At 39.0% G+C, this 27,418-nt stretch overlaps 1 protein-coding gene across 1 annotated transcript; it reads left to right on the forward strand.

Moving 5' to 3' along the window:
* The first annotated feature begins 223 nt into the window (after positions 1-223).
* Positions 224-27,255, forward strand: slc15a4 (solute carrier family 15 member 4). The gene is made up of 9 exons (XM_067604676.1): positions 224-398; positions 618-1,248; positions 3,416-3,708; positions 4,406-4,547; positions 4,827-4,907; positions 7,850-8,030; positions 11,785-11,943; positions 16,438-16,596; positions 25,219-27,255. The coding sequence occupies exons 2-9, from the start codon at positions 670-672 to the stop codon at positions 25,368-25,370; spliced, it is 1,746 nt and encodes a 581-aa protein (XP_067460777.1). The 5' UTR covers positions 224-398; positions 618-669; the 3' UTR covers positions 25,371-27,255.
* The last annotated feature ends 163 nt before the right edge of the window (positions 27,256-27,418 follow it).

The raw sequence follows: 27,418 nt of genomic DNA on the forward strand, positions 1-27,418 counted from the left end.
ACTGACCCAGTTTGCCCATGCCAGGACCAGCGGTAACAGCTAAATAAAACAACAACAACAAAACAACCGCACAATCGCTTCTCTCTCTCGATGGTACAACGTCAGGGCGGGCGGAACAAACTTCCAAATCACAGGGATGGGCTGATGCATAGCAGGCTGTGGACGTTTCGTGTACAGATCGTTTCCAGAGCAACGCGCAAGCGTAAAAACAGTTTGTTGACTGGGCGATGTGTCACGCGACAGTACTGTGACACTGTTGTTTTTTTATGTTGACTTCTAGTTCTCCTTTGTACAAAGTATTGATTTAAGGCGAGACAAAGTAAACATTTGAGCGGTAAACATTATCTAGTTTAATGGAATCAATCGAAGAACACAGGGACGTGTTTAAATAATTAAAGGTAATGTATAACCAAACTCTTATCAAGCTATCGTTAAGCTAAAGCTAGCTCACTTACTTGTGGTTTGTACTAGCTTGAATTACATGTGATAAGAAAGGGGGCTCTTCTTTGACATTTCAAATGTTGTGAGTTCGGTACCGCTAGTTGTTTTCTCTGCGTAAACAGTGATGACAACGTTTGACTTACCTGTTTAACCTCCTCAATTACTTTTCTTGGCAGGTTTGAACTCTTACTAATCGAGAAGGAACCAAAGCCAGTGTGTTGGTTGAGGATGGCTAACAACAGGGATGCCGGTGAGAGCACCCCACTTTTGGACTCAAGTTCTGGGGACAGTCCTCCACCACCATCAATTTTCCAGGGAAGAAGACTAGCATGTGCTGCCATCCTGCTGGCTGAATCATTGGAAAGGATTGCATTCTATGGCATCACGTCCAATCTTGTCCTGTTTCTCAACAGTAGCCCCTTTTATTGGGAGGGCACACAAGCAAGCCAGGCACCTCTCATGTTCATGGGAGTCACTTACCTGATCTCACCATTTGGAGGCTGGTTGGCCGATGCATACCTTGGGAAATTTTGGACAATTGCTTCAAGTTTGATCCTATATTTTCTTGGCATGCTATTTTTCCCTTTCGTTTCTAATGATGACACCAGGACCAGACTATGTGGTGAAGAGGTCGCGTTTCCTGTGCAACCTGCTGAGTGTCTGAGTACCAACAGTACTCCTCCAAGCAATGTCACTTGCCCCATTCGGGCACCATATTGTGGCCCAGTAGTCTACAGTGGACTGTTTTTAATCGCATTAGGTGTGGGTACTGTGAAGTCCAACATCACTCCGTTTGGGGCAGATCAGGTAGAGTATGAAAATTATTACATTCACATTTCAAACTCTGCATTAAACTGTAAACACTGACATGGAGTTCATTATAGGTTAGAAAGTCTTTGAATGAGATCTGTCTCCTGACATAGGCCTATATAAGATTGGGTATGCAGTGTGACATAACTGAGTCAGACATGTGATGAGATTTCTGTTTTAGCATGACAGTTCATTTAGACATGCATTCCCATGAACATCATGGCCACCGAAATGTATTTTCCCTTATAAAGTTCACATTAGCACACACACACACACACAAAAAAACCCCAAGAATGATGCTGTGAATAAGAAGAAGAAGTGAAACACAACACATCTGCCAGTTTGCTGAGAAAATACTGTAAAATTACCCAGAAGCACCTCAACAAGAGGCAGCCATAGAAATGAAAGACATTGATCAATAGGGTCATTGTTTTTCAAAATAGTCAAACAAGAAGTGGGTAAAACCTTTCAATGGTGACTGGCAGGGTGAATATGATTAGTTCTTGAGCCTACCACGCTCATTACACGCTTTTCACGATTCTATCAATGTGTCTTTTGATCATGTTCAAACACAACATACGCAACATGGAGCAAGATCCATACATTGGGGGGAAGCAAAACAGAAACACAGAAAGGAATACATCTTACAGCAGCCTAGAAAAGTTAAAATCACAGCAATATAAGGAATAAATCAGGGCAAAATTATTATGACATATTATGACATTACAAAACATGATGTGCATTTTTTTCAATGAGTGCTGAATTTGATTTATAATAGCCATTGTATAAAGGCAATAGTGAAGTTTCAGTGAAAGTCCTGAATAAAAGGAAGTGGGAGATGTTAAAACTTGAAAATTGCTCCGTTTGAGTAAAAGTAGAGGTCAAAACTCTGAAACGTGCCGCTTGATATCTAAGAATTAATGACACACTATAGCGGAGTGAAAATTGTGTCAATGTTGTCAGTTTCCTGATAAATTGTGCAACTTGAGCATAACTGTGTCAGGTTACAGATCTACTCAAGCTGCACACCGGAGCAGGATAGATGCACCTGAGTAGGCAGCTGGTAAAGCTGAGATATGAAATCAAATCAGGAATCAGAAGGGAGGAAAATATGTCATTTATGTGATACACCAGGAAATACAAATTGCGCCCCTATTTTGTATATGATGGAGGGTCAACACTGCACAGTAAATTAAATACTGATATTGTCATCACATAAATAACAGCTGAAGGGAGCACTACCACTCATTTCCTGTGTAAAATACACCCTGCTCATGATGTTTGTATCATTTTAGACACATGACAATCAGGTGGTCAGCTTGAGCCCTATGATGTATTCTGTAACTGACACTGAACAACTGCGATGAGGAGCTCCAGGAAGATTTATGCTCATCATCAGCTCGGTAATGTCGTGACATTATCTCGCCAATAGTTAATTGTGGCTGTACCGCCGCATTTTTTCCCTCATATATATAAAAGACATATCCACTTCATCACACATCGATAAAATCTTTTCTGCCACCGGGATAACTGCATGTGGAATGGCTCACTGCCATTGTGAGAATAATATTATTTGCTTGCATGGACATTTAACTGAATTTATTGCAGTTTTGGTAAGCCGATGGTGTAGGCTATCATAGCAAGTCATGTAAGAGTGCTTAAAGCCATGGCAAGCAGATCAAGAATAAACAAAAAAAAAATGCTGTTTATTTTGGTAATCCCTCCCTTAAGTCAAACAAAAACCCTCTACACACTTAAACAATTTTTATACTTGTTGTATTAAACTTAAACTAATTTCATAAAGCTTTAGACATTTATTTTTCTGTGTTGAATTAAATGTTATGTCATGTTCCTGTGAGTTTCAGCTTGTGATCGTTGTTCCTCTTTGTCAGTGAAACTTATTTTTTATAGCTTATGTTAGTCAGGATTTTTTAAAACTTGTTCCCTTAAAATATATAATAATACAGTATGTACTATATAATTATGTTGTAGCTTTATTGCCTGATGCAACTGCAGTTTGAATGCTTATGGTTTGGTCTTTCTGGAATTAGTTGCATCATGTTGCTTTGAAAACTTCCATATCAAAGTGATGTTACGTTCTCCATGTACGGTGGACGAACTGGCAGTTACATGACTGGTTGTTGTCTGTACTGTGTCATATCAGGTCAAAGACAGAGGACCGGAGGCCACACGCAGATTCTTCAACTGGTTTTATTGGTGCATCAACTTAGGAGCCATCCTGTCACTGGGAGGCGTGGCCTACATCCAGCAAAACATCAGCTTTGAGCTTGGCTACATCATTCCCACCGTGTGCCTTGGGGTTTCCTTCCTGGTCTTTCTCCTGGGACGAACTGTCTTCATAACCAAACCTGCTGATGGCAGTGCCTTCACAGATATGTTTAAGATTCTGAGCTTCGCTTGCTGTTCCAAAAAACCCAAGGAGCCTAATCTGCTCCGGTAAGAGCAGCTTATCACCTGCGTTGAGGGCGTTTTATGTGGTGATGGAAAACCATAGCATAAAACACTATTGTCAGGCAATAAAAAGTGGTAAAAATGCACTGAATGACTAACAGCATGCTCACAATAACTGCAGTGAAGCAAAGCATTCATAAATCTGAACGGGAAGGCTCTTTCCAACAGTGTAGCAAGTATTTTTGAGTTTAGCGGGATTGTGACTGATCCAGCGGAATAACACAGCTAGGTGTTGTTGGTAGACCTTTATGTTAAAGCCTCTTTTGATCCCCCTGTATAATTTTTTTTCTCCACTGGTCCAGGCATTCATCTCCTTTCCCTGTGGTGGAAAGTTATTCTCAAGAGCTGTTACTTGACTTTGAACCAAAGTAGCGCAATCAGTTCAAAAACTTGACATTAAATATTTTAAGTTGGCCAGTCGCGCAGCCTTTCAAGAATTCCTTATTAAGGTATTTTCTCCAGAGATGGGGATTATAGGCTTTAGAATAAAATTTCTTTCCTTTCTCTAGAAGTTCTGTTCTTTAAGGGTAAGATGTTCATAAAAAAAAGGCAGATTAAGGCTCTCACTTCAAGAGTTTAGTATAATTCTAGTTAATTTAATATTCATTGATTGTTTATTTTATGCTGTTGATCACACTGTAGCTTAAGTGTTTTAATTTGTTTCCTCTTTATTCCTTTGAAGCAACAAACCAACACTATTAGATGGTGCCAAAGTGACCTATGGAGGGAAATTTCCAGAAGAGAAAGTAGATGAATTGAAAGCCCTGGTGAAAATCCTCCCTGTTTTCCTAGCCCTCATCCCATACTGGACTGTGTACTTCCAGGTAAGTTAAATCAAAATTTATGAGGCATATTTCACACAACCGCACCTGAGCAGGCAAAGACGAGGGCAGACAAAAACACAAGATGAAAAACATGAAGGAATTTTAATATAGGAACATCGGCTTTCTGGATGCGGAAATGCATAGCCATGTGTTAATATGAGAGAAGATTATTTTTCGTTTCAATATTGGAGGAGAATGGTTTTTGTGCCAGACATCCTGGTGATCATAAAGTGGAGAATTACTTCATGCTGGGACTCTAATCTCCTTATTGTATTGCAGATGCAGACAACGTACATCCTGCAGAGCCTCCATCTGAAGATTCCTGATACTGCCTCGAACAGCACTGCTGACTCCCACCAGGTACACTTGAGTGGAGAAATTCAGTCAGATTACCTGTTTCTTGTTTAATAAAAAAATAGCATCAGTGTAGCAACATGTGGCTTGACATTATTATTTGTTATTATCAAAAAATGTTAAACAAATATTGTATATTTCAGCACAAACGTGTTGACTTTAAACCACCAGTGTGCAGCTCTAACCTGCCTCTGTATAATAAAACTAGGTTTGAACTAGATTTTTCACAGCTGAAACTAAAGGAGTCACTAGGTCAGTGACACACAATGGTAGGCAACAGCTGGAGGCAGCAGCATAGGTTTGTAATGCCTTGGGGATTAAGTCAGAAGCTAACTTCACAGACTAATACCTCGCAGATTAGCAACCTGGCTGTGATTGTATTTCTCCACCGCAGCGCCTCCACCTGATTCTTCCTGACTAGTGTTGCTGGCATAGCTGTGTCTCGAAAGATTGTGTGTTGAGTTCTGGAGGGCTTTGATGGCTGAAACCCCCTCAGTTACTCTGCATGGCAGCGCTACTCCTTAGAAGTCAAAGGTTTAAAAGTGATGAAATTGGAATAGACTAGGAAGTGCAGAATGTATATAGCACAGGTGTTCTGCTTTTTGAACAGGCATGCTTGAGGTGTTAGTGAAGTGCACTGACTTCATGGAAATGTGAAGTGAAACACTTGCCTTTAACCACCCAATCCAATCTAGTGTTATATATATATGGCATTTATATATATATACTTCACAATAACATGGAGTGAGACTTATGACCCTGTGAAACCATCTGACATAGTTTTGTTTACTCATATTTCACTGTGTCTAACTGTGTTTAAGAACTTTATTGGCAGGTTGTTTTCTTTCTTCACATATACATCTAGTCTCAAAAATGGAACTAAGCCTTTTCTCACACCTCTCAACATCAAAAGGGAAGTGAGATTAGATACCTCTGTGATTTGCTTCCTCACCTCACCAGACACATTTTAATGGCTAAGCTGAACGAATACTGTCTCTTCGAGGAAACGGAGCCCATACTAATATTAACGGGAGGCAGGAGTGAATGTGTTGTAATTATTTATGATTACATTTTGCTCTGAGATTACTTCTATGCAGTGGTAGCGTGTATGTCATGTCTTAATGCTTGACTACAACATTACATTACATTTTGTAAGGAATGTGTTCGTTTTCTTTCGCAATTAAAATACCTGATTGATTTATCTGTACGGTACCAAGTGACACACGTAGTGCAGTGGCTTGTAAGTGACATCAATTCACAACCCCTTTTCAAAGATTACATATTTCTGTAAGCTTGTGAGCATTTAGAGCAGAGTGATGTGTTTGCCGTCTCATGTTGTTTAATTGGAGTATTTTTAGATGCCTGAAGAGGTATTTCACAGTATTTCACCAAAAAAAAAAAAAAACAAAGGTTCAAAACAAAAAATTGACTCCTGCACGCTGCCTTCATTCATTCACTTTCTTTTTTTTTTTTCTTAAAACCAAACCAAAGCAAAGACAGAAATATATTTTATACTAACTTGTTAATTATCTGCTAACACAACCCATTATACAAAACAGTGTTCAACCTTGGTCTTTCTTTTATAAGTGGGTTCGGTTAAGTTTGCATTCCTACTGCTACCTGGAAGTTTCAACCATTTCTTCATTATTTTTAGCTGTGTACTTTGGCGTTTCTGCTTACTTCATAACTAGTTTACATATACTGTCAATCACGGCATGTAGTGTTGATTTTATATATGACTCAGGTGTTCAGTGGAGTCAGCCTGCCATAGCTGGTAGTTTATTGGTTATTGTGACAATAAATATACTGAAGATCAGCTTCATACCAATTTATAATCCCCTTTTTCTGTTAATTTTCCTCATAAATGCAAAAAGTATGTGGATGTAAATTTGCTATTTTTTTCAGATTTAGTTGAGTTACTCCACAATCTTCAACATACTCACTGGTAATTGCAGAAGTATGCCCTTGGGTACACATACCCCTTAGTTGAGATCACATTGAGCATATATGCATACAGTATATATGTACATAGGAAGTGGAAGTGGAAAAAGCAGAACACCATACCCTGCCGCAGAGACCATATACCAACACCTCTTGTTCATGCCAGGCTTTCTTTGGCAAAGAAAAAATCTCACTTAGTACTTTCTATCATTTTGAATATGATAATGTGCAAACAAGGAAGGAAAATGCTCTTTAAGGAGCTGTGTATAGATTGCCAGCGGTTACTCCAAGAAATGGAAATTCAATTTGAGAATAAATGATGCTATCAGAAGTGTTAAACTAGAGACACATCAGGAGCTCAGATGGCACTTTGAATTTGAATTGCAAAAAACATCTCTAGTTGTTTGCAGTCTTTCATTGCTCACCCAATGAGATATTGCCTGAACTTGTAGATACTTTATATGCTCAAAATGATTTTTCTTTCTGACTGATATGTCATCCAGTCTATTTGCACAGTGTAATTATTCCTTTCATAGATTACACTTTATGGTAATAGATTTAGATCTATGCTAAAAACTTATTTCTAAACCAAACAAGTACATTTTGTCTCATATACTAAATGCACATTTCATAGATAAACATTTTAAAACAATGTTGCTACTTCTAATACTACTACTACTACTACCACTACTACTAATACTACTACTACTAATAATAGTAATAGTATAATTCTGCTATATATTCTCTAATAATTAATTGGTTTGCTTATGTGCCTTCTTTACTGTAATTGAATTAATATTTTTCATGTCATTATGTTTGGTTTTGACCACCTGGGGGTGCCAAAGCAATATCAAGCCCAAAGTTCACACACTCATACACACATGCACACTCATATGCATACAAACACTTGGTGGACTGTGTTGGAATGCGCTGACATTCTCCGTAGTTTTCATGCTTTGTCGCTTTTTGCACAGTTTTATCCCATCTTTCTCCTCTGGACCCCCCAGATGACGTTCCGCTTCCCGGCAGCTTGGCTCACCATGTTTGACGCAGTGCTCATCCTTATGCTGATTCCCCTTAAGGACAAAGTGGTGGACCCCATCCTGAAACGCCGCGGCCTGCTGCCCTCCTCTCTGAAGAGGATTGCAGTGGGGATGTTCTTTGTTATGTGGTCGGCTGTGGCAGCGGGTGAGTGCACTAACAGACATGTCCTCTCTGTGCTGTCACATACAGTAAGTAGGCCAGACAGACACCAAGGAAGCAAAGTTAGTGCTTGTTTTTTCTCTGGTAAATGCCACATGAAATCAGTTTTTCCAAGGCAACAGGCAATGCAGCTGTAGTGCTACATCTGCATTATTTCTTCATTTTAATTTTCAACACTGGCAGACTTTTGAAACATGGAACCAATATGTCAGTGCCTCACCATCAGTGGTATAAATATGACATATGTGGAATATCGAGACATCTTTCAGTATGGTCTATGCCTTTACTGTGTCATTTATTTTGTGGGACTCAGCAGATGGTGTGTCACAGATGTGTTAATTTTCCCTGTATCAAAACATCACTTTTCACCTGGCAAAGGGAAAAAAAAAAAAAACAGCCCCAGAGTTTTGCCTTTTTTCCTCACCCTGTAGAGCACAGGGGGAGCTGTGGCATCTCACTTTTTGGTCCTGTATAACTGCACCCGCATGCCACAGCTCTGCTCAGTCCTATTCAGTTCCAGCCTGTGGATTATTTTGGAAATCAAGTCTGAGCCCAGCCTGTCAGCGGGTGCTGCTGCAATGATACATCCAGGCTAAAATGTTTTGAGAGAGACAAGCCTGGAGGCAAGAATAAAGCAAATCACTAACACTCTTGAGAATCACTGCACATTATATTTTCAGAAACCACTGCCCTTTCTCCTTTCGCGGTTGCACAATACATCTGCCACACAGAATATGAACATTTTCTGTCATTAATGACCTTTTAGATATTGACTGGTGGGCTTCAAGCAGTTTGCCAATTAACTGTTAAACATGCACTGAATCAAATTTGACAACAATTGTGAGGCATAATTACATTTTTAGAGCGTATATTAATATTGTTTTTGTAAAAATTAAAACAAAGACTAATTAGAAAAACCTGAAAAATACAGATTTACTTTTTCATAATTAAATTAACTTCTAAAATGCCAATTAGAGGTCTGGGCAGGCCTGTTCATTGTTTCGAATAGTTTCACCTAATAATTTTTAAAGTCCCCCCCCCACTCTAAATATTTTTTCTTTTTTCTACAGTTAAATGTTTGAGTTTCACTCTGCAGAATGATGTATGTGCAGAGTTTGACACTAGAAGGCTGTTTTCACTTTCATTTGCTGAAAGTGGAAAGTTTCTCTGTGCTCATTGAAAATCCAATTTTAAGGGGTGGGCCTACAAGCAGGATTTGTGACATCACAAATAGTTTGGTAGTAGTGTGATGTGGAAATGTGAAGCCTCCAGTGCTCAAACACTGAGGATGGACTTCATAGTGAAGCAACATCCTAGTTATACTTTTGAAACAAAAAATTTCATATTTATAGATTCTAGCATTTTTAATGAGGGATACAGAGTAGATTTAGTTTTAAGGATTTTAACAAGATAATTTAACCTTTTTTGTAGAAAAAACATGTCAGACACGAATTATTATGCAAAGTATTTTATATACTATACTACCACTAATTATTGCCTCTGCAGTCGTCTGACAGAAGAACCAGATCAATGTGTAAAAGGCTGCATGATCAACAGGCCATTAATTGCAAAACATAGTATTTGTGGTTCATGAAGAGCTGCTGCACTCCGTGATTCAAGCAGCTGTATGTAAGTGGTGAGTACAATCCATAGACTAAATGCATGATATAAAAGTTAAAGGAAATAGTACCCGTCTAAATATCTGCAGTTTTTGTTTGTGTTTTTATACATGAGAGAGAGAGAAAGTGGTACTGGAATGACTTTATGCCTTACTTTACAGGGTATTGACATGTTGACGGGGAGCTGAGAAAGTTTGGGGGAGAATATTTTGATGGTCTACTTTGAGAGTTAACAAAGCCTGACTTAGCCCATCAAAAACATCCTTTTCAATCAGTGTGATGTAGTAAAAGGTCTATTAAGCAAATCTAATGTGTCTACTTTTCAGTCCAAAGTAATATTTTCTTTTCAGCGCACTTGAGCATTTCTAGACGGAAAGGTGCTTTAACATGTTAATTTCTGATTTTGGAAAGCTACTCAGGTATCTACTTTTCCATTTGGCTACTTGAAAGAAAGTGCAATCCTTGCATTTGAATTCAGGCAAAATAAATTCTGAATATTGCAGAAAGCAATTTGAAGTCCTGGGAGTGGAGAGAAAGGGTTTACGATGGTGCAGTGGTGTGGGCATTGGTCACAGAACAGTAGGTGAATACACAACTAGTGTGCAACACAGTCCTGACCTGGATTTTAAAAGACAAATGGGACGACTGGATCAAATCTGTACAATAATGTGCTTTGTGCTATTGAGTAATAATGATATTAGAACTGTTTCTGTCATGCATCATAGATATTTCAACATTTATTCATCCAAGAATGATTTGCTGAGCCTGTGTGCTGTTTATCCGCAGCATTGCCTTGCTTCACATTCATTCAGTTACATACTCACTGACTCCTGGGAGCTGCCTTACACTGTTATTATGTTTCAAACTGCATTTCCCTTGGCTGGCTTTCTGCATGTCCTTAGTGCTTATCTACATCTGTCCACTAACTGAAATCATGTTGTCCAGAGACTGACAGATGGATAGTTGTGAATGACCAAGTGTGGCATCTTTTGCCCAGAGAATAGTCAATCCAACACGTCGCGCTGTCAACCTGCCACTCTGTGTCCACAACATCGGCTGCACCACTGCTGTTCAGAGTTAGAATCACTTTCATCACCATGTGCAAGCAATGTGCAGGAATTTGTCATGATGACATTGGTGCAGTTATATTTCACAGGGTTTGACGCAAGGCACAAGGACGGCTGGACCTCCTATGCAGTGCAAAGGGACAGACGAAGACACGCTGTCATGTGGACACTCTCACTGTTTCTGATCCCCTTTTCATTTATGTACAATGATCCCAGACTTCAACCACACACTGGGGCCAGCTCTGAAAAGCTGTGCTGACACTGCTTTTGATGTGATGTTTTTTTTTAGCATGTTTTTATCACATTCTCTTAACTTTATATGCTAATCTCCTTTGGTTAAAGCTCAATGGCTTTTAGGTGTCTCTTTTTCATAAAGACTGGAGCAGAGTTGCCAGGGATCACACTGGGTTGTCTGATGTGTGATGTTTAGTGAGAAGGGGGGGGGGGGCGAGCAGGGTTGGGTGTTTATAGTGAGAGACTTGCTCTGGGCAGCCCAGTGGCCACACTGCCTGAGATGGACGGCTGGTATTATAGGATAGTCGGATTACAAGGCTAGAACTCCTCTCAAATACAGCATTAAGTGTAGTTGGATGCTGTCTCTGGGAGTTATCTGGAAATAGCCGCTGGTTACATGATAATAGCTATCGAATAAAGCTTTAAGGAGTCGGCAGCAGTTGATGACAACTGCTTGGCTGTTATTATTGAACCATCTGCACTGGTCCATTACTAACTGCCACAATATAGAAGCGTGCAGATGCGATCTTAATGAAGTGTAAGCGTAGCCTTAAAACTAGCTAAATCCTTAATGGACTGTCACTGAGTCCTATAACTCTTGCAGTGTTTGGCTGTTTGTTGGTGACATGGATTTCAGAGTGATATTTACTTTGAGTGTCTTCATCTTAAGTGTGTATTAAGAGTCTATAGATTCACCCTTGCCCTGTTTGCAGAATTATAGTTTATATATGTGTGTGTTTTTGTGTAGTTTTTCCATTTTTTTACAATACCCTCAGCTAACTGTGCTATTCCACACTGTTTTTGTGTCTGTTCCCTCAGGTATTTTGGAGACCAAACGCCTGGAGATCGTCAAATCAAATGGTACCATTGACCAGGTGCTTGGCAACGTTGTCTACTACGCAGCAGATTTACCCATATGGTGGCAAGTGCCTCAATACGTGCTGATAGGAATCAGCGAAATCTTTGCCAGCATTGCAGGTACAGTTGTTTGACATCTCCTGTGGAATTTGGAGCTATTAGAAGCTCTGCAGTCAAGTAGACATTAATATTCATATGATTCAGACTAAAATACTATATCCTCCAGTGACGAGCCTGAGTGGTTGCATGGTTCGAGCTGGTCTCAATTACCTTCACACTGAGCCACTCTGAATGGATTGCAGGCTTTAAACTGTAGTGCTCATTCTTTTCAGCAGAATGCAATGAAGACTAATGTGTAAACCCTTTTTGAACAGTTTACTTGATTCATTGCCAGACTGCACCAGCGTAATCTGTTTGTGGGTTGTAGTCTAAAGTAAATAGCCCAAGACGTCGATCGATAATTGATTATCCCGATTTTCTCACAGCACTGCAAGACATAGTCCAGTAATGGGACATTTTATAAATAAGGTGTGGATAAAGTAACCTTTTAGGATTGAAACGATGATGGAAGCTGTGACCTCGCTCCAGCCAGTGACCGAGATCACATTAGCGCTCTTCCTCTGCTTGTCGTCCAAACAGATAGATAATAAGATGGATAAATACATAGATATATACTTTATACTGTGTCGTGTAACCCTGAGGGTGTAGCAACCGCGGCAACACAATTACCATCATGACCTCAACTTCTCACCTCAATGTTCTATCACCTGATATTTTGACATTTACCACTATGAACTCTATGAAAAATATTTCCCAGCATATGAAATGGCAGTTGCAATGTATGTCTTGCCCTCACCATCACACATTCTCACACTCAAGAAAGATAATGCACAAACTGTACTGACATACACTGTATTGCAAGTCTTACTGTTAATTATCCAATTAGCATACTTCCCCAGGTGACGCACTGTTCATTAGGACATATTACACTTGAATACACAGACAGTGACGGTATGTTTAATCATCAGTTAATTATCAGGGTGCTTACAGTTACAGTCACATGTAAAGAGGCAGATAATGATTCTTAAACATCTTTATAAGAATGCTATGCATCTTGTTTATGCTGCACTGTACAGCCTAATGACTGTAGAAACAAAAGAACAGTCCTTGGTTCACTGTAAAGCCGGCAACGTTTTACAATACAAACTGAAACTGTCATATTCTCACAGACAATATAACGAGTTAATGACCAAAAAAGCCTTGCATTGGGCTTTAATCACTGCAGGGAATGCAAACCTCCAGGAAGAACTTGTCAGATGTTTTGCATGATGATATAAAATGTTTTTCATATTGCAATAGTAATATATATCATCAAAGAGTTTTTTTTTTTCTGGAAATTAAATTGAAAAACGAGTAAAGACAAAATAATCTTAAAACAAGGTCCACTTACAAGCTTTTTTCAATATGTTTGATGACTACTGAGCCTATTATGAAACCGTTTATAGGTAAAATAACAGTTGAGAATATTACCTTTGGCTAATCTGGTGAACTGAATACCTGAAAAATCTAAAACCTTGTAAGAATGCAAGAATCTTGTAGGATCCAATATTGCCATGAAGTGGCCCTGTTTATTGATTTGAGACATTGCCCCCACTGGCCTAATACAACTGGAGATGTTGCTTCTCTGGTATAAAGGGTATAAAAAAAATCTCTCACTGTACAGCACAAACAAAATTTGATCTATCTCCATTGTATTTGGGGTGACGGCCAAAGTTCCAAAAGCAGATATCTCAAATCCTCAACACATAAAACCAACACATCGCACTTTAAGACAGTCCTAAACTTCATATTAACCATCCTCCCAATTCATTAGTCACCTTAGAAGCTGTTGCTGAGATCTTTTGTGAATAGATTTTATCTTCTAACTACTAACAGAAGTTAGAGAAGAAGAAAACATTAAAACTTCTTAGAAATACACAATACAGCACTTGGATTACTTCTTCACATTAGGAATGTTTGTGAATATATCTCCAGGTCTGATTTAAATTCAGAGTGGTCTTATTGTTGCTGCTCAGATGATTCACTCCAGTAAATACCATACCAAACCACTCTTAGACACACGCTCATCAATATGAAGCCACCCGTAGTCCTTCACTGGAAAATTAGCAGTGTTTGCTTTCCCTGGAGAAATAGATTCCTTGTTTTTCTCCAGAAAAATGATTTAAAAGAAAAGCATTGAATCAAAGCAGAAGCAGGTCAGAATAGTTCATGCTGGAACTGACAGCTGCAAACTTCCTCTCTGATACTTTACAGAAACTGCTCAGCAAGCCAGCTCTCATTTCTTGTGAGCCCTGACCTAAAGAGGAAATGCCATTTCATTAAAAGCTATGAGAAATAAGGGCGCATTGCTCTAGTAATACAATAATGTGACAAAATGAGAAATTGCTCTAATGTTGTATCAAATCCTTGCTGCAAAATATCTGACAAGAATAGAAACAACAGCAACAGTATTCTCTTTTATTAAAAGAGGAGTCTGGGAGAAATGCTAGAACTGTGCACAACAAAAAAATCTGCCTTATATTGTGTTTATCTGTCTGTTTTGTGTCTGTCTTATTTTTTTCTGTCTTACTTGATGTCTTTTCCTCTGCATCAGGGTCACAGCTTAAAGCCTCAATTATCTTAGTGATTTGAGTTTGTTAAGGCCTCTGGCTATGATTGAGTCATTCTCCTATTACTACGGGTTATGTTGTGGTAGGCTCTTCTATATAGCACTTGCTTTATTTCTATATCAAGAGTGAAGATTGAACCATTAATATTTAAGACTTTTTTTTCTCGCTTTAGTGGAAGAATTGTCTAGCCCATCCAGTCACTCCAGGGTTTTTTGAAATGAATGTACATTTGTCTTCTTTAAGTTTAAAATCCATGGGTACTGAAATTTGTTTAATAAGTTCAGGTATAATAAAGGATTTTAATAGAAGACTCCTATAAAACACTGGAATTTGCACAAAACTATGCAGGTCCCTATGAAAGTCAAATCCAGACATAACAAAGCTATAGGGATCCCTAAAATAAACGTACTCCATGCTATCCCACAGGGCTCATGTCAAGGAAATCTGGCTGACAGAATTGTGACATATATCTGGTAAAGAGGAATATTTCCCCTTAGTCTTCCACTGTTTGAATAAATCTGTTTAAAACCTCTGGTGCCATCAAGCTTCTTCGCTGCAATCCCCAGTCTTGTAGGACAATGAGTAATTCTTTGCTCCCGCAGAACCCAGCAGTGTCTGCTCTCAGGCAATAAGAATTTGCAAAAACTTAGCAAAATTATCCCCTACAGTATTTTTAATTATGTATTGCTCTTTTGAAAATGTTAAAGGCTAATGTTATTTTCTAAGAAAGAAAAATCACCCCTCCAACAGCGCCCTTGGGAGATGAAAAATTATATACACATTTGAAATTCAAAAATTCTAAATTTTCCTTTTTTTCTTTAATAATTCTGCCTTTTGGTCGAGAAAGGTCAAGCTGTTTGTTCTGCGTGTGGTGGAGACATGAACGTCACTTTGACTGTATCTTGAATTATTGTTTTCACAGATAGACAAGGGCTTGATTTAACATAATGTTGCAACGTTGGTCCGTGTTGTTCCCTGTGCTGTGCAGAGTTGTATCTTAGAAGCCTCAGCAACCTTTGCAATCCCCTGTGATATGCACAGCTATTGACCAGTGTTTGTTGTTATCAAAAGGTTAGCTTAGGATATAAACAAATATATCGCTGTGAACTTCTAGAAAGGTCATTCATGTTTTCCACTGAGTAATAACCTTATGTTTGCCATGCTCTTACCTCATGCCTTTTCTTATGAAGCTTTTTTTTTTAAGCAGAAGTAGCGCAGGTATCTGTAAGGAAACTGTTCGTCACATTAATTTGTTCTATGTCCCTCTCTAAGGAAGGTCTTAAAAGGCAAACGTATTTAACCGCAGCCTTCTAATCTCTCCTGACAGATGTAGCTATAGGGCCTCATTTGAAAAATCACGTTTGAGGTGCCATGAAATTATCAATGTCCGCTTGCAGGCAGACAGATCACTAGGCAAAAAAAAGACACAGATTTTATGTATTTTATTCCCCTCATCCCCCACATCTCTTTCTTTTAGGTCCCTTGCCCATTTTCTCAGTTCTTTTCTTTTCTTTCATAACACAGTAAATACCAAGTGATGTCTTTTCCAGAAATAACTGTTTTTGAGACCAGTGCATAGCAGACTTGATACCCAACAATGGCACAACAGAACAGTGCCACCATGGAAAATTTGCTGCCAAGCAGCTGCTGAATAAGCCTTGTGGTCTCACATACAGTATATTAAAAGCAAAATAGTCGCTGACAACAAAACCCACCATGTTTCATACATATATTGAACAGATGAATGGTGTTTTCTCCACTATTACAGACAGTATATGTTCAGGTGAAGTATATGTCTAAAAAAGCATGATAAAACGAGCTACATTACACCAGCTTTCTCTTCTATTTGCTACAGTTCACAACACGTAAGCTGTCGTTACATGTTTCATGCCTGACACATTCCACAAAGAATTCAGCAAATATCTGTTTACTCTCTTTGTTGCAGGTCTGGAGTTTGCCTATTCTGCTGCCCCCAAGTCCATGCAGAGTGCCATTATGGGGCTCTTCTTCTTTTTCTCCGGAATTGGCTCCTTTGTGGGCTCTGGTTTGTTGGCTATTGTGTCCATCAAGGAGATTGGCTGGATGTCATCACACAGAGACTTTGGTAAGAGATGAAAAAACTTATACACTCAACTTAACAACTGAAAGCTTAACATGTTTTCTAATAAGTCAGTCATTAGTCTGTACCAGTTCCATAACAATATCTGACATAATCTTGAATAAGGAGCTGTGAAGGCTGGATGTTAATGGAGTTGTACATATGAGTGCTGACAGAGTTGCTCAGAAACAAGCAATTGCTCTAATTGGTGTGAGACTCCTGTTGTGCTTGTTATTGGCCTCATAGCCATTTGACATGCATGCAGAGTCATGGGATGCCTACGTGAGATTACTTTGTCTGCGGTTGAATTTGAAGAATGATGCTGCTCTTGTCAAAACATCTTCAGCAGGGGGATGACTGATCTTTGCTCATACAATTCTCTCTGGGCTGTCCAAACACCACCTCAACTGAGCATCACAGTTGTCAAACCTGCTGTTACATGTCCATTGCATGTAGAGTGCATTATTGACTTTGCACATCGACCGTACATGTGGACTGGTAATAGAATTGTTGGTATCGATTCAGGATACAGAAATTTATTTTCTAGGGACATACCGTAAGAATGTACATAGCTCGTGCTGATTTAAAATCCACTTAAAGACTTTGTAAATTAGACGCAGAGAGGGTGGGGACAACATCCTGTGCAGTTCTCTTGTTTTAAAAGTGTTTCCCATAATAAATAGACATGTCAGACTAACGACAAAAGGTTTGTGTAAATTTGTCCAAGTGGTGGAATGAATAGCGCGGTGGTGGCAGCAGATGGATGGGTTCCCTAGCGAGAGGAGGCTCCCAACCCAGATGCACTTTTCCCTGAGCATGCGGTAAATAAGCCAACACTGTAAATTGTTTACACACAAACACCTAATAGCTCATTAATACAGTGTGCCGACAGGTAGGGAGGTACTTTTGATGATGTTAGCACTGGAAGACGCTTGGCACGCTTCATAAATCTATCCTTTGCTCAGCCTTGCTTCAATTGAGGGGCAGTTAAACCGGAGTCGGATTGCCTGTAAGACTTCTTTTGCTTTCCAAAACAAGTCATTTAAAAGGTGTGCTGAAGAAATGGAACAAAACATCCTCCTGGCCACTGATAAAAGACACATTGCACAAAGCTTAGGCATTAAGTACAGTCAGGAATTGTGCAGTTAGTTTTTTTGTGGCTGTTTTTCACAGTTTGTTGGATGTTAGCGTCTTCCAGATCTCATGGCTCTCTAGGTGGAATGGTTTCAACTTATTTCCATGGCTGCAGGCAAAATGGTGTGCAATAAACAGCATCTTGGGTGAGCTGTGCTGAGTTGTACTGAGCTGTACGGGCCTGAAGACAGATGAGCAACATTAATCACAGACTGGGGGTCTGATTACGTAGCCCTGCTCCTCTTAAGTAAAGCTGTCCCTGTAGCGTTGACATGGAGATGGCACTGCTAGTCTGGCAACATACTGGTGGATGCTCAGCTTTTCTGTCATGCTGTCACTTCACCCCCCCCCACCCCCCCATTCTGCACAAAGTAATGTTAGTCAGCATAGGTAGAGTGTTTCATAGAGTCCGTAGAGTCCTTTCTTCGTTATGATGTTTCCAGCTGGTTTGGAAAGTGGTCAAGCTCAAAGCTGAAATTCTTAGTTTAGTAAAGTTGGCAGGGAAGGTCATATGATGCCCACACACCATACCCCAACCACTCAAGCCATTTGTGAGCAGTCGACTATTCGGCAGCCCATTAGGATTTTACTGACACTTCTCATGTGGTGAACTATGTGATAATGGATTCTGCTGAGAGGCATAGGGTCCCATTGTGTAGGAAGGAACTAATGGAGGTAAAAGGCAGTCAGAGAACCGTGGGATAGTTCTCACTATTGTGTGTTTGGCTGTAGCCGTGCAAATGAAATGTACTTGTATGTTTTAAAAAGCTTGTAATTTTAACAATTAACACGATTTGCGAACAGTGTGGTTGTGTTGTAGTCAGGCCAGTGTTTTAAAATGTGTTTTTTATGTATTAAGTGTGTTGTTTTGTGGCATGCTTGTTTTTAATGTAGCAATTCCTTTCATCCAATATTAATGGATAGTTTCAAGTCTGTCTTATAACTACAGTCAGGTGCCCATATCTAGGCCTACACTGAAATGTAATTTTTCTGCTGTAATCGTTCCTCTTGTTCATACTAGACATCGAGAACTTCCCAATGTGCTTTCAATGTAAGTGATGGGGGACAAAATCCACTGTCCTGGTTTTGTGCAAAAATGTATATATGAGGCTTTAGCATCCAGAATAGTCAATATCTTACAAAGTTAGTCTTTTTGGTACCAAATTCCCTTGTTTTGCTACTAACCTCTCACCTCAGCTCAACAGGGAAACAGTCTGAGGAAACACAAAGAGGGAATTTTGTATTGAAGTCTACTGAAAAGCATTGAAAAAACTCAAACCGCTGAAGCCTCATAAAATTTTCAGATAAACTTCTAAATACATTTTTGCACAAAACAAGGATTGTGGATTTTGTCTGCCAAGTGCATTAGAAGGTTGACCCTTTAATAGCCGTTACCAGCAGGAGGGATGATTACAGCAAGCAAAATGTCCTTCAATGTTCATATGAGCACCTGAACATTGTTTTAAGACAGACTTGAAAAATTGTGAACCTGTCCTTTTAAAAGAATAGTTTGATATTTTGTGAAATAAGCTTATTCGTCTTGTTGTAGAGAGTTAGATGAGAAGAGAGACACCACTCCCATATGTGTTTGTTAAATATAAGGCTACAGCCAGCAGCCAGTTAACGTAATGTACATAAAGTTTTAATTAGTGAGCTTTATCCATTCAAAAAGAATATCTGATGTTGTGAACATGTAATTGTCTAGCCGTTAGTGGTGTGTGTATGCAAATGAACCTTACAGACCGTCATGCATAGCCGGTCGAACATATTCTTGTTTGTTAACCAATTAACGGTTAACCATTGACATCCCTACTTTGAACAACTAAGCGAATCTAATGATCCTAATAAGAAGTTAACTGTTTAGTCCCACAGTGTTTGGTGTAGGCTCAACAATTCTGGGACCTTACTGAACCCAGTGGGTGGCTGAAAAGAATTCTTTATTTGAAATTATTGCTGTAATTATTCAACCCACCCCCATGGACAAAAACGGTTGTACAGGAATTCTTCTTTGCAGTATTGAGGTTCTAAATGTGTCAGCCTTTTACCAACAATATGAAACCATCTGTAAAATAAATGCAATAATATGCTATAAAAAAATCCTTTCAAGTTCAAGTCAACACATATAGCATTACTTTTTCTGAAGAAAAAGATTCCTCTAAGTCATTTCATGCCAGCCTCTTTGATTCTTGAATGTCTGCAAGTGAATAACTTTACCATTTAGCATGTGGGAGTGAATGACCACATACTGTATGTAACTGACCGCCCATGGCATAAGTCTGTAGAGCTGAGCAGAGCCACGTCTGTTCTCAAACTTTAAACATAGTATGATTATGTGTGGAAATTATTGATCCTTCAACCCTTTTATATTGGTATTTCATACAGGCTACTGTAGGCCTGGCCAAACACCATCTCTCCTGTGAAAGGCAGCCTGGTGGTGTTTTATCATAAGCCAAGTCAATCAAAGATCAACCTTTATTCTTTTCACAGGCATATCCTTTATACAGAAGAGGGGTTTTGTTTCTAGAAAATGTCTTTTGCTGCATTCAATTTACAACCCTTTTATGTATCTGTTCAGTATCTTTAACTCAAATTAAATGGTTTTTGTGAGCTGCCACAGACACGTGACAGGAAATGGCCTTTTCTTTGACCAGTGCTCAAGTCCTGGACTGATCTTATATCACACGTCTGGAACGTGTTAAGACATTCAGAGTGAGCTGACATTCGCATATCCTGCTCATGTAGTGTTGGATCACAGTCAGTGAAATGTCAATGTTTTAATGTAAGCCTTTAATGTCAGATCTGGCAAATTTAACATGGACTCTTATTCTGTTTGAAAATGTAACTTTTGGTGGGCATGTTAGACATGTCAGAGGTAAGAACGTGGGTTTCAGCACAGATTAGAAGGAATCATAAAGTTTCATGAGCGAGTGGAGAGCTGCAGAAAATGACTATATTTATTGCCGAAACAAACATGCATTGATTCCCTCTCTGATTTCATTCTGAGACCTTGAATGCCTTGAAGCACTAAAATATTGGGTCATTGCACTGAAGGTCTGGATCAATTGATCCATTTTCAAACATTAAATTGATATTGACCCGTTTCATCTGGACCCACATGATATGCTCTCACACATTCGCAGGTAAATTGTCCCACAAGTTATACCACTCAGATATTAGATAGCTGACCTCTTATGTATGGGCATTCGGTGTAATCACAACCCTATCATTTAAAGACTCAGTGCTGAAAAACAGGACCTCTAAGAAGTGAAAAATGGTGTAACAATAAGGCTTGTGCCATAATAATCCACTCTGATTGGTCTGTACTATTTCCTTCCCTTGCTCAGAATTTGCCTTTAAAATAAATGTCAAATATTTATGGGCTTCGTTAATGTTTTTTTTTTTTCGCAGCCAGTCCTTGTTTAGTCTTTTGCTGCCGTAATTAGCCCTCCATATTTTCGAAAGTGCTTAGCAGCCAAGTGGGCCCTGGGGGGTGGAGGCTTAAAAGGAGGAGGTAGAACCTAACTTAATGTATAATGAAATTAGAGCAAGAGCCGTTACAAAATTGAAACCTTGCACAATTTTCAGGACTGTTCCAAAAATTGGATGTTTTTTTTTTTTTTTTTTTGCCAGTCCTTTTTTCATTCCTTGGGACCTTGTTAAGAGAGAAGTTTTGAAATCTAGAACAAAGTTTGAGATCCAGTCATCTGTCGGAATAATCTTAAAGTTGCAGTAGCAACAGTTTTTCATCATAAAAACTTCACAAAATCAGGATTTGTTAGGTGCCTGGGGACATCTAGTACCTACCCATGAGCGAACTCAGAAAGTGTTGAATATGTTGCAGTAAATTCTGCACTTATTTTCATACTGTCACTGATCATATTGTACTAAAACCTTTACCAGTACAAATATGTCCTCTCTCTTCATTATTTGTATTAATAAGAACATTCTGCACACCTTGCTTTGGTAAGCTCCACTACTCTGTTAATTAAGACTGCAGCGGGAGACTCTTGGTTTACTATCTGTTAAAGTGAGTTATCGATTGAACATGCAAGCGCCCTCGTTCCAGATGCTCTACCCTTTTCCTCCTGTGCTCTCCTGTTAACAACATTGTTTTGCACTTCATGAATTATTCAAAGAGCACTTTAGTTTTTGATCTATTTCTCACAACTTAAACCTTTGACCAGATTTAGATGACAGCAAAATAAGTTAAAACTGTGACGGGGGTCAAAGTGTTTGTCAGGGTTTTCCATTTGCCACTCATCTCATTAATGCTCTGGCAGAACTTCACAGTCGTCCGCCAGCTCTCTGTTCCTAGATCAAAGGTTTCAAGCTATATAGTGTAGATGGCCCAGTGCACAGAAAATTGACAAAGAATCAGTCCTGTGCGGTGCATCCTATCATCATGATGTTCCTTTATTCCCCTCGATTTCTAATTATCCTCAAGCGCGTGCACACAACAGAGAGACTGGGAAAAGAATTATCTATTAGCACAATACACGCGATGACATTACAGAGTGTGATCTGCTCTACTGATCACAAGTGATCATGCAAAGCTCTGGGATCACTTGTTTCAAATGACTTAATCCTGCTCTTTGATCAGCAGCAAAGGACGCCCTGTTAAATCATGTACAAGGGCATGAAGCCTTCTATGTTAGCCAAGGATACCTAACGATACATCACTGCCTTTAATGCAGTGATACTATACCTGACCTGGGTGAGGAAAAGTTTCATGTTTTAAACAACTGTTGCAATGAATTTACAGATTGTGTTTTGGCAAATGGCCAGATTTATGTGCATATTAACAGAATATATCTGACTTTACATTATTCTTGAAGGACCAGTGTTTTGCCTCTCTGTTCCACATGGTTTTCTTATCGGATTCATAGACTTTTAGCATTTGTAGTAAGTGTTGAAGTAATAGTTTGACATTCTGGGAAATACACTTATTTGTTTTATAGTCGAGAGTTAAATGAGAGGATAGCTACCACTTTCATATCTGTACTGTAAATATTAAGCTAGCAGCCAGTTAGCTTAGTGTAAAACAAAGACTGGGAAGAAGCGGGAATCAGCTAGCCTGGTTCTGTCCAAAGATAACAAAATACAGCAACCAGCACCTCGTGTAACTCTCAGCTAGAAAGCAAATAAGATTATATCCCAAAATGTTGACATATTCCTTTAACATCACTAATGTAATACTTCTATAAAGTTTTGACATCTTGCAACATCTGTTGTATAGCAGGGTTGTTAGGTTTTATTCAAATTCAAAATTCAAATTTTCATTCAAATGTGGTAAAAAAATTACATATTCCAACTGTAATGACCTCGTCAAATTCAACATTGCACTACGGTCTATTTGTGCAACAGACTGTTTGACGTAGTTTGGCTTGTGGTCCAGCAGAGGACCACAAGCCAAAACTCACAATCAGCCTGACCTATTGCAAGGCCCATTGACACATCAGTAAACTAAGCTAGTAACATTATGTTGTTTGCCAAAATGGAGGACACTTGCGACCAAAGCTGTGCTGACAATCACAGCACAAAGCATCTGAGAAGTAGTGTATGGAAATATTTTGGGTTCTACGCCACAGATAGCAAAATTATCAACGAAGAAAAGGCTGTTTGCCAACAACACCTGCCAGCTTGCCACCCAAGTGAGAAGCAGAGGCCTCAAACAAGCAGCGTCAACTGTACAACCTTGTCTGACTGCATCACGCTATGCGGGTTCCGTGCGAATTAAATTGAAGATTTGTACAAACAACCTATTTTGCTACAGCGCACTTTCTGGATTCTTACTATAAGGATTCGTTCACATTCAGCTGTTTAGTTAGTATAAGAAGCGATGACCTCAACCGCACTGTTCTGCCTTAATGCGTTGTCTTCTCTTCAAAAGTGAGGCTTTAAAAAATACAAAATCCACCGTTTCTGCTGTGATCATGTACCTGCATCACACTGAACACATTCCAAAATGATTCAATAAATAGTCAATGAAGTCCGGTCTGAAATAAATGTTAAAATCTTTTTGTCCTTTTTTTGTGTTCATAAGCACCATCTCGACCCAGCAGTCTGTTAACTTTAAACGGACAGGTGTAATTAGACTGCACTCGAGTACATTCACCCACACACCACACACAAACTCTCCTCACCATGTGAATAGGCAGGAGTTGAATTGAGAATTGCCCCCATATCTAATTAAAATCAAGCCTGCTTCTCTTTCTCCGGCTCTTTATTCAGTGTGACAGCTCGACATGGAGAAGCTAATAGGAGCTTTCTGAGGAAGACAGCAGATTGCTCTGGGGCTTCACATTTACTCGTTTGACGATAATGTAGGATGTAAGCTATAGGTATCTCTGTCCACCGTTGAAACGGTGCCTCACACAGAACCTGTTACATAAAACAGGAATTTTCTTCAATATGCTGAAGAAGAAAAAGGCACCCTTCAAAGGCTGGCTCACCCAAAAACATCTCCTCTTCTAGCAAAGTAGTACACAGCATCATCTCATGCAGTTGGCTGCAAAGTCAATTGGTCTGCCTGACATGGTCAAGAGGAAAAAAGCCGCTCTAATGCCAATCCAATTGTCTCCGTACTTGAACAGTGGAGACAATTGTATTGTTGTCAGCTTTGCCCTTCATGTAAAACCCCAGCAAAGCGAAAACAGGATTTGTTTAGAGCTTTCCTCTTGAGGTTAATCGCTGAATATGGACGAGCTCTTCAATCAACAGTGCAGCAAATGTTAAGACAGTTAGAGCCTGAGTTTAAAGGCTGCCGGTTGAATTCCCCAGACCCAGTATGGAAAAAAAAAAATGTGGTTGTGGAATGTCAAGAAGTGGCGTTATTCCATTTTTAGATGCTTGCAACTTACTTTATGTCCTTAGTTCTGTGTGTCGTCCCCTCCCTCCTGTACACAACTCATACTTCAGTCCCAGCAAATCACAAAGGAAGCATCCGTTTATTTTATTTTATTTTTTTTTTGGCTACCTTTTATTGCATCCTATTCCCACTAGGAAACAAACTGTCCCTTTAATACCGATGAAAGACTCCCTGGCTCGAATCACAGCTGAGGGCCCACATTGTGCTGTTATTTCTGATACTTCAGTCAACAATACTGCCTTTCTATATCAACACTGAAGTGTGAGGTCAAGCATCTTCACTTTCAGAGGGCTTCAATGTGGTGAGATGAGAAGTAACAAGCCCCCCTGCTGAATCCTAATTCCTGACAGAATCATGTTTTCCTGCCATTCTCACTTCAAGACTGCCTTTTATGTCTAGCAGGAACACAGGAACCTGCCGTAGTCACAAACACTTGTGGCCATTTACCTTTGGTTTTCTTTTAACATGGAATAATGTCCCTCTCTGAATATGTCATGACTGATTCTTTTGTTCCCCAAATTTCCATATTTGTCATTAGTGTCATCTGAAGGTCAGTCTTACTTCTCAGCTGTTTAGAGTGTCACCTAAATATTCAATATAATAATGCCTTTGTTTTCTCTTCCTAGGTAATATCAATGACTGCTCTCTGCACTACTACTTCTTTCTTCTGGCTGGGATCCAGGGCGTCACCTTGCTGGTCTTCCTCATTGTTTCTGTCAAATATGACAAACAGAGGGCCAGAGCAGGAAGCCAACGGCAGAGACACATCTCCTCTTGACCCCAACAACAAGCCCCATAGTGTATCCCTCTCACCGTACCTGCCTTTCCCGGTCAAATCACACAGTGCCCAAAGAGCCTGTCGAATAGGTACTTACTAATCAAATCCTACGACTACGTCACCACTGTAAAACGTTTTACATTTAAATATATGTTTCTTATTTAAGTTTGTTTTAGCTTGTAATCAGGGATTCTTTATCCTCTTTTTTTATAACAATAATGGTTTGACATCACTGCTGGATGTACAGGTACCACTGAAAATATAGAGATTAATACAGGAGTCATGTTTTTAATTCATTTCTACTGTACTCTGTTACTCCTGTGTGTTTACTCCTATTACCTTTCTTTGATCATTTGCACTTGACTTGAGGAGTGGTGCCATAAAAATACAATATCTAGATATTTCTAGTCTTGTTTAGTTGTTTTTAAAGTGAGATTTTTACTTTTTGTTTTCTAGCAATGTCTTATTTTTGCAGGAACTTTTATGCTAACCACTTTTCTTGCTGACCTTAGTATGACAAATGATCACTATTTAGTCAAATTATTTACAGTATTTCTGGACATTCATCCACAGTCTGACATTGGGGTGTTCTATGCATTAAGTGTACTTGAATGTTAGCGTTATTTCTTATTTATGTTTATCCTCTTTGGGCTGCGGGAGAGCTTCAAATACCTATGCAGCAACATCCAAGTTGTGAACAAATTGAATGGGAAATTAATACAGAGGGTAATTTTATGTTTATGTGTTGGTGCAGATTCCCAGAGGTGATTGCTGTTATTGTTGAGACAGAATTGGGCTTTTTTTGTTTGTGGAGATTCCAAATGAACACACTGCAATTTATATTCAACTAATCAGATCTAATATTCAAATCTAATATTTGGAGAAAAATAAGTATCCCACGTTTGTTTCCACTGCCTGTGATTGCATATTGTAAATCCACATAAATCCACCCAGTAAATCCAGTATAAATCCACAGACAGCACCATACATGAATAATGATAACTCCTCATGTTAAAAATACTCCATGACTCCTTTGAAGCTTCAGAGCAGTTTTTTTTTTTTTTTTTTTTTTTTTTTGGTCAAGCTGCAAAGCTGCAAGTCAGTGTGACACAACTAATTAGAACCTAACCTTAAGCTTAATAGGAAACCTTGAGTGTAGCTCTTAAAATATCTGTGGCATTAGTGCTTGGATCGTGATAAAAAAAATAGTTTTTGACTTGATAAAATGACAAGAATGAAAAATGTAACTCATTCACATTTACATCTTTAGCTTTAAATTTAGCCATAATTACAGTATTTCTTGTCAGGAACTTTTTGCAGTGTTGTTATGGTTTTGAAGCTTTGCCAGAAAATCTTAAAAAATAAGCATCTGTTTTGTTGTTGTATTTATTAGACTGTGATACATTTGTTTTAACTTTATATTTTTAAGAAGAGAGATACTGCCTGTGTGTGTGATTCTTCAAGCCTCCAAATAAGGTACAGCACAAGCTACAAAATGGTATTAAAACAAGAAAACTCTCAGGGCTCGAGGAATAGTGTCAAGTGTAACTCTCCAGGAAAAGTAAAAAACAGCCTTTGGGAACTCAGATCAGTGTTTACCCTGTGGTGTAAATGAAGGTACATTTGTTGTCATAATACATAAAAACCAGAAGCTATCTTGCTGACAGTATGGGATGGTTGATTTTAGTTTGTGTTTAATTGTTTGGATAAATGGATATTCCTTGTTTTATTGCATATTTTATATACACTTGCTGTGTCATCTCAGTCCTCTTACAAAGATTTGTTAAAGGGGACCTATTATGCCTTTCCTTATTTTCTGTCATATACAGTATATAATGTTACAATGTTGGATGTTCATATTAAACTGGTGAAAGTGTCAAACGTATGTGGTTGTAATCCCTGTGAGCAAAAAGCACCAGCTTCAGACTGCACTGAACGCTCGGTTTCCAACATTTTTTTTTTTTCTACTTTCAAACTGAGCTGATGTCAACTGGTGACAGATTTCTTAATATGCTCCACACACAGCGTGCCCACAACTGCTGCAGTGT

Source organism: Thunnus thynnus, chromosome 2 (genome assembly GCF_963924715.1).
Source record: "Thunnus thynnus chromosome 2, fThuThy2.1, whole genome shotgun sequence".
Classification (NCBI taxonomy): Eukaryota; Metazoa; Chordata; class Actinopteri; order Scombriformes; family Scombridae; genus Thunnus; species Thunnus thynnus.

What these genes read in the sequence shown, in the direction of transcription:
- slc15a4 (XM_067604676.1), top strand. Translation starts at nt 670, where the DNA reads ATGGCTAACAACAGGGATGCCGGTGAGAGCACCCCACTTTTGGACTCA. An exon ending in CTCCGTTTGGGGCAGATCAG is followed by an intron (nt 1,249 to 3,415) that starts GTAGAGTATGAA and finishes GTGTCATATCAG; the next exon opens with GTCAAAGACAGAGGACCGGA. An exon ending in GCACTGCTGACTCCCACCAG is followed by an intron (nt 4,908 to 7,849) that starts GTACACTTGAGT and finishes TGGACCCCCCAG; the next exon opens with ATGACGTTCCGCTTCCCGGC.